This window comes from Lepus europaeus, chromosome 10 (assembly GCF_033115175.1).
Source record: "Lepus europaeus isolate LE1 chromosome 10, mLepTim1.pri, whole genome shotgun sequence".
Lineage (NCBI taxonomy): Eukaryota > Metazoa > Chordata > Mammalia > Lagomorpha > Leporidae > Lepus > Lepus europaeus.
Window position 1 is genome coordinate 124,650,991 of NC_084836.1, and position 7,992 is coordinate 124,658,982.

Here is a 7,992-nt window from a genome sequence, read left to right on the forward strand (position 1 = left end):
ACCTGTGTCCCCGGCAGCCCTATGCTCAGGGGAGGGTGAGGTCCCCGCACCTCAGCAACATCCATCCATGGGGGGGAGGCCTGCAAGACCCCAAGGCCTCAGGAGGCCCCATGGCGCGGCGCCGCTGGCTCCCCGCGGCCGGCCTGGTCTCTGTGTCTCACCTGCAGGCCTGCACCCTAGCCAGAGACGAACGTGTGGACGCTGGGTGCTGGTGGCAGAACTGAAGTCGGCAGTGGACGCCCTGGGTCACAGTCTGGCACCGCTCGGGGAGTCCTTTGCTGTCCGGGGGAGGGGCCTGAGCCCTCCCCCCACCAGCCTTCTCGCTCGAGATGCTGCCCCCTACAGATGGGGCCCCCCAGCGCTATGCGGATGCTGCAGGCTCCAGGAGCCCCGTGGCCGGGTGCTCTGTGCTGTGCTCGCGGGAAGCAGGCACGGGGTGGGTCCCAGGCTGCTCTGCTCCGACGCTGGGTTGCCCAGGGACCTAGGCCAAGGCCAGCGCACACCAGGCCTCCTGGCGCAGGGCCCCTCCAAGGCCAGCCTGGGGGCCCAGGGCCGAGGAGGGGAAGGCAAAGTCCTCGGGCTCAAACTTGAACTCCAGGTGGCCAGGGGCCAGGGGGTCGTCCATCGGGCTGGGGGCCTACAGGGGGACAGGAAGTGCGTGAGGTGCAGCACTGGGTACCCTGGGGGGGTGGCTGGCCCTCGGGGACGGGGTGGGCACCCCTCGGGCAGGGCCTGTGGCTGCGTGTGGCACAGAGACAGCGCCGGGAAAGTGGGGCTCCAGGGAGAAGCCCACCGGGGCCGCCTCTGGGCACCCTCACCTGTGAGGCGACGCTGGGCCCGGGGCACGCTGGGGACGCCAGGCCGGGGTCAGGTTTCAGAGTAGCGGCTGAGGTCTCTGTGTCGGCGGCAGTGGGCGGGGAGGTGGTGACATCTGTGGTGAGTCCTGGGGGGGGCACAGGTGTTCACAGAAGGCACCAGACTCCCCCTGCTGCCGTGGCCCAGAGGCGTGGGGACCCCCTGGTCACCCCCTGGCCGTTCCCAACCAGAGCCATCTCAGGGCAGGGAGGGGGACGGTGTACACCAGTGTGCACTGGCCTGGGGTCCTGGGGCGCAGGGATCCCCCCGCCCCGGGCTCTGCCCCCACCTGAGGAGCCCTTGGCCTTGGCCACCAGGTTCTTGGGCTTGCGTTTCCGTGTCTGGATGCTCTCCTTCTTCATGGCCAGTGGCCGCGGCACCTGGTGGGGTGGCGAGGCTGCGTGGGTAGTGCCTGCCCCGCTCACCCTGGGGCCCCTTGCACAAGCCCCCACCCCCCTTCTCAGCCCCGCAGAGCCGGTTCCTCCCAGGGCTGACCACACGCTCCCGTCCGGGGCGGGGTGGACACCGGGCTGCACGGATGGCCCAGACCCAGGCTGAAGGGCGTGGGCGAGTTGCAGCCACGCCGGCGGCCTCGGGGAGCTGCAGGGCAGCAGCACCGGTGCCCGGGGCGGTGCCGTGCTCAGCGGGGACATGCGTGCTACAGGCTCAGCCTGGGGGCCGCACGCCGCCCCGTCCAGTCTCCCCAGCCCTTGGTGTGGGGGTGGGGACAGGCGCGAGGCCCTGCCGTGCCCACTCACCCCATGCAGCTTCATGTAGAGGCCGCAGGCGTTGCACACGGGCTCCCCCTCCGTGTTCCGGCGCCACAGCGTGGTGTGCGTGGTGTGGCAGTTGGCGCAGCAAAGGCCGCCGCGGCGGGACGAGGACTGCGGGGACCAAGGAGGCCGCTGTGAGCGCCAGGCTGGGGGCGGCAGCCGGCTGGGCTCTCACGGGCTCCGGCTGGGGCTGGGGGGAGGCTCAGCGCTGACTGGCAGGCAAGTCGGGGGTGGGGGCAGAGCTGGGGGCCTCAGCCCCTTGGAGGGTGGACCCACTGCCCTCAAGCCCTGGGACGGCCTCCTCCGGCCGTGGGCTTCAGTTTCCCCACAGTGGGATGGGGCAGCCACAGGCCCAGCCCAGGGAAGCCGGTGGGTGTCGCTCAGCCCCCAGCTCTGACCCGGACCCTGTATCTCCAGGGGGCAGCAGGCCCAGGGCCAACGCTGGTCCCTCCACCTCCTGGCTCCCATGTCGGAGCACACGCCCGGCTCAACAGCTATCCATGGCTCTCCCCAGTGACCACTGCATGTCAGACCAGGGTCCTGGGTCCTCCCCGTCGAAGGCCTGCTGGCCCCCGAGCTGCGGCAGCCCAGCCCTGCTCTCCTGCCCAGTTCACACCTCGGTGTCGGGACGGACCCAGCCCAGCCCCCGAGGCCCACAGCCCCTTCTCAAACTCACAGCTCAGCCCTGCTGGTCGCACCGCACGTCCAGTCACCTGGCCCTGGGGGGCACTTCTCTGTCCCTCCCTCCCCTCCCCACCCCGCCCAGCACCAGATACCCTCGGCAGGACCACAGGGGACACCCTGCAGGTTCTCCAACACTTCCTGTCTGGCAGCCAGGTCCACGCGGTCAGCAGCACCGCGGTGCAGGGACAGAGGCCCCTGAGGACAAGGACCCTGCACGCAGAGCTGTGACCCTGGCCCTCCTCTCCAGCCCAGGACAGAGCCGCAGACCGACGACGGGAACGTGGCCAAACTGAGGGGCAGAGAGAACCCGTCGGAGTCCGGCGAGCAGGCAGGAACAGCCTTAGTTCCCCACTTGGGGAGGCTCTCGGGGACCCTTGCCAAAGCACCGCCCTGCTGCCGGCTCCTGCCCCGGGGGAGCCCAGGGCACAGGCCCGCCCCTGGGAGGGCCCGCGAGCACGAGAGAGGTCTGCTGAAGCCCCGGAAACGACCACCGTCCCAAACCTCAGGACACGAAGCGCTGGCTGCCCGCTCCGAGAACCCCAGGGACGCCTGGGGGGCCTGAGCGCCCAGCTCAGCTGGGGAGCCCTGGGGAGACCGACTGTCCCCTTCCCCGAGCCGATGGCCCTCAGCCACAGCTGTCAGCCCCAACTCTGCCCACGGTGGACAGGCGGGAGCTGGCGCCAGCCTGGGCCCCAGCGGATCAGGGAGGGCAGAGAGCAGCTGTGTCTCCTGCCTTCTCTCCACCCCTGGTGCCAGGAGCTCCGGACACACCCTGGGCCCTGCTCCATGTGGCAGAGGGTGTGCCCCGGGGTGTGTGTGTCCCACACTCAGACGGAAACCCTGGCTGCGTAAAGGCCGCAGGAGAGGGGCAGCGTCCCCTCTGTGCCTGCGCCGGCCTGGGCGCCGGGGGCAGCCCTGTCTGTCCTTCTGCCTTCTCAGAGGCACCTGCCCCGGGCGGTCCTGCCTGGGTGGCCTGCTCGTGGCTTCAGACAAGCAGCGGAGGGACGTCCACGCAACACAGGGACACAGGCGCTAGAGTGGGGCTTCCTTTCGCCCGAGACTCAGGCTCCCCTGGGTGCCCGGGTTTCATCTGGTGAGCACCGCCTGGGCCCCACTGAAGTCCCCACCCCCACTCTCTGTCCACTTCGGGGACAGCACGGCAGCCACGGCCTGAGGCCTCCCTGAACCAGCCGGAGCCTTACTGAGACTGGCCACGCCCCTGGGTCCCACAGCACCCCCTACAGGCGTCTCAACGCTGCCCGCGGTGGGAGGCAGGGCCAGGGGCCACAGAATGGGCGCTGGACACAGGCGGGCAGCAGGGCCCCGCCCTGAGGCCCCGGGCACGGGAGGGAAGCCTGGGAGCCGAGCGCGAGCTCAGCGGTGGCCCGCGTTCTCCCTCTGCGCAGAGCGGGAAAAGGGAGACGCGATCGACGTTCGAATCCTGTTCACGGCCTTCCTCGCCCCCTCTCCCTCGCCGGAGCGCCCCGGTGGGACGCAGAGGCGCCGGGGACCCAGGGAAGCGGGGCCCAGGGCGGCCTCTGCGCCTCCTCGCCGTGTTCCCATGCCCCTCGTCTCTGCTGACCTTCAAAGCCCACTCTTCAGCAGCAGGGCAGCTCTGGCACCTGAGACATGGATACATCAGCACGCAGGGCCCAGGGGAAGACGCCCGAGCTGTGAGCGAGGGCTGCAGGGTGTGGGTGTGGCGGGCAGCTCAGGACGCAAGGCTGGGCGGTGGGCAGCCAGAGGCCGGCTCTCTCCTGAGGACTGGGACGGGTGAGGGGTGCAGCGAGCAGAGCTGGGGGGTAGGGGGGCACTGGAAGCCCCGCCCCGTCAAGCTCAGCCTCACATGCACTGGGCACCTCCCGGGGCAGGTGGCAGAGCCAGCCTCAGGCCAGAGGTCATCTCTGACCTTGGCTGTGGACTCCAGGCCTCGGCCTGGGCAGTGATGTTCAGGGGGTGGACTGAGAGGGGCTTGGAGAGCCCCTGGCCATATCTACATGTGCAGGCCAGGGGAAGGGGTCTGCGGGGGGGGGGGGGGGGCAGGGAGGCGGCCTCAGGCCAAGGTGCAGCTGTAGTATAGCTGCTTGTCACTGTCCTGGCTTCCCAGAGATCACGGAGAGGGGGCTCAGGAGAGGGTCTCCCCGGGGGCTGTCCTGGGGCATCCGTGTGGGCCAAGGCACGGCTGCGGGGCTGGGGAGCGAGTCTGGGGGCCGCTGGTCAGCCCCTCACAGCCAGGACCCTCTGAGCCCCGAGTCTCGGGGCTTCCCGTGAAGTCTTCGGCAGTGAGCTCCCCGCATCCCAGGGTGGGAGCCCAGGGCGAGCCTGAGGAAACCCCAGGACCCCTCCCGGGAAGAGCTGGGGGGCAGAGGGTTCCCTGAGGGCCCCGCCTGGCAAACACCTTCCAGGCTTGGTCCACGCTCAGATCTGCACGGCTCAGGAGACGGGGCAGGCAGATGGGGGTCCCCACCCAGAAGCCCCTCGAAGTTGACAACCGTGTCCCCCAGACCAGGAAAGGAGACTTTACCAGGCCAGGGGCCACTGTCCCCAGCCTGTCCCCAGCCTGGCCAGGCCTGAGTGTTCTGTGCCAGCGTTGGGGCGGCCCCCCATTCACGCCCCCACTGCTCAGGTGGGAAGATCAAGGCTCAAGGACTGAGCAAGGGTCCACACCGTGGCGCGGCCCAAGGGCCAGGGCCGTTGTGAAGGCAAATGAGTGGCGGCGCCTCAGGCTTAGATGGGGCCGCACCTGGAGGGTGGGAGGAAAGGCAGGGAGGTCCCACGCAGTGGTCTTGGGGTGGGGGGTGGCAGGTCCCGTGGAGGAAGTGGGGGCTGCCCACACATGGACACAGGGAGCAGGCACTTGTTGATTCCCAACCCTAGGCTGCCTCCCACCGCCCGCACCGACAGGGACGGCCCAGGGCCTGCGGTGCCGGCCACAGGTCTGTCCTGCTGGGGTGCGGGTCAGTGCCGGCCTCAACAACCTGGGCAGGGGCCGCAGGCCTCCCTAACCCGCGAGGTAGGCAGCGTTGCTGGCCTTGGGCAGGCCGGCTCAGCAGGCACCCAGGAACAGCCCCGGCCCAGCCTCAGCCCAGCCCTCGGCCTAGCGTAAAACCGTAAAACCGCAGGTGGAAGTTTTCCTGGGAGAGGCGCTGCCTGCGCTGTCCCGGCAGCAGCTCCCCAAGGGGAACCACAGGGAAACCCCGGGAGAAGGCACTTCTGGAGACCCTGCCTGCAGACCCCAGCGCCTGACCCCAGGCCTCTGCAGACGCTGCCTGGGAGGCCAGCAAGGGCTCCGGGCGCCCTGGCCACAGAGCTCCCTGTCCCCTGGCCTCGGCCTGGCCTCGGAGGCAGCACGGGGCCACCCTCACCGCCAGTGTTCTGCAGCCGGGAGCCTTGGCTCCAGCCCTGGAGCCGGAGGCCCCACACTGGCCCGAGCCGGGCAGCCCTTGGCGCCCTCCGCTGCAGGGGTGTCTGGCAGAGGAGCTGAGCTGCGCGGCCCTGCGCCCACCAAGCTGGACCCGCGCACTTCCGCGCACCAGGCTCCCTCCCCCGGCCCGTCCCGCACTCACCAGGCGCTTCTGGGGCCGCACAAGTGGCCGGTTGACGCCGTTCACCTTGTGGTAGAGCCCACAGGCGTTGCACAGGTAGTGGCCGGTGCCGTCGCGGCGCCACAGAGGCGTAGACAGGGCCCCGCAGTTCACGCACTCGCGGCCCTCGCCGGGGAACTCCTCCAGGAAGTCGGATGCTGCGGGACATGCAGCGAGTGGGCCCCGGCCCTCTGCGCTCCTCCCTGGCCTCGGGTGTATTTTATTTTAAAGGGGCTTTATGCCCTGGTCAATTCGCACACAGCAAACGGGCTAGGCTAGCGTGGGTGTCACCGCGGGAGACTTCCCGCTTCGGGCGGGAGCCGGAGCCGCTGGAGCAGCAGCGCGCCCGCGCCCGGGGGCCTTACCCGGCGCCGGCGTCCCCGCTCGCGGGGCAGCGGGTCCCAGCGGAGCCAGAGCGCGAGGCACCTCAGGACCACGATGGCCCAACTGTCCGCTCCGCCGCGGCCTCGGCCTCCGCCCCACTTCCCGCCCCGCAGGACATCGCGGGCGCCGCGCACAGAGGCAGAGCGGGGGTCTCCGGTCCCCTCCAGGCCGGGCCAGGCGCCGGCGACGCGCGGGCGGCCGGGGCGCCGGGTGGGGGTGGGGCGGGATCAATCATCGCCCGGCCGGGGGTGGGCGCCAGGCGGGGGCTGCCCGGGCGGCGGGGCCAGGGGTCTCAGCGGCTGCGCGCCAGGCTGCACTCCCGGCGGGGGCCCGTGGCTGCTCCGCAGTCGGGCGGCCAGGCCTCCACGCACCCCGGCCGAGCGCAGCGACTTATCGAGGCGGGGACCCTGAAACCAGGGCGGAGGGGAAGCGGGACTGGGACCCCTGGCGTTGTGGACTTTATAGAAATCCAAAACCCCGTGTAAGGATTCAGCTCCACGCGGCTCGGCCCAGGGCTCGGTGTGGGCTTCGGGTGGACCAGAGGCAAACCCCCATGTCCTTCCTTACTAAACAGACCCGAAGAATCCCGGACTCGCGCCTCTCCCGCGCGCCGGCGCCCTGACTACGCGGGGCCGGGGCAGACTTCGCAGGGCGCGGGTTTACGCGCGGGCGCGGGCGGGGAGCCAGCCCTGAGCTCGGTACTCACCGAATGCGGCCCTGCGGCCCGGGAGGCCGGGCGGGCGGCCCTGTAAGCCGTGCAGGACGCCGCCATCCAGGGGCCCGGCCGTCCAGGTCGGGGCTCCTTCGGGACTCACGTAGGCCGGGTAGGCGGCAGCGTAGGAGGCGCCCCCGGGCCGCGCGATTGGGGCCGGGAACTGCTCCCGAGCCAGCAGCGCGCCCTGGTAGGCGCCGCCGTCCCGGCTCCCGCCGCTGCCGGGCCCCGGGGGGCTGTGCGCGAAGGGGAAGGCGGACGCTGCGGGCGGCTGCGGGCTGCCGGAGCCGAAGGTCGAGTCCGCGGAGGCCGCCTGCGCCCAGCCCGGGTGCGCAGCAGGCGCAGGCGGCTGCGGGCCCGGCTCACACGCGGGCAGGTAGGGCAGCATGGAGGGACCGCGCGCCGACGACAGGAACATCGGGGAGCCGGCGCCCGGGGCGTGCACGAAGGCGCCCGCATCGCCGTAGGCGGCCTGGCCGACGCTCGGGGCCAGCGCCAAGCTCTGGTACATCTTCTGGGGCGCGCGCCTGACCTGCAGGGAACAAGACCGGGCGTCGAGGTCACGGCCAGCGCGCGCTCGGGCAGGTGCTGCCTCTCCGATCCCCTCCCCGGCCAGGGCCTCTCTTGGGGCGTCCGGCAACATGCGGGGGAGGAACGGCGCGGGGCGGGGGCAGCCTGGAGCAGCAGCGAGCTAGACCCCGGGGCAGCCTAGACGTCTAACCCCCCCCCACCCCCCCACCCCCGGGCCGGCGACCCCCAGGAGGGCTGGCTGTGGTTGGGGGGGACTAGGCCCGCTAGGCCTGAGGCCACAGGGCTTCTCCCCCAGGCGCCCCGCCGCGCTGGGGGTGGGGGATCTCCGGGCTGGGCTGGAGAGGAGTGGGCTGCCGCGGCAGGGTCTGTAGCACTCACCCTCGGGGCAGCTGCGGTGGCCGCTGGCCGCGGGCTGGAGACTGGGAGCCGGGGGCGGGTGCGGCTCTGCAGGGAATCCCGCGCAGGCAGG

General features: G+C 71.5%; 1 protein-coding gene across 1 annotated transcript; it reads right to left on the reverse strand.

Moving 5' to 3' along the window:
• Positions 1-481: 481 nt before the first annotated feature.
• GATA5 (GATA binding protein 5) lies at positions 482-7,503 on the reverse strand. Its single transcript, XM_062204450.1, has 6 exons — positions 6,987-7,503; positions 5,879-6,054; positions 1,614-1,739; positions 1,145-1,235; positions 819-943; positions 482-637 (listed from the first exon to the last, which is right to left on the reverse strand). Exons 1-6 carry the CDS (start codon positions 7,501-7,503, stop codon positions 482-484), a joined length of 1,191 nt encoding a protein of 396 aa, XP_062060434.1.
• Between the last annotated feature and the right edge of the window lie 489 nt (positions 7,504-7,992).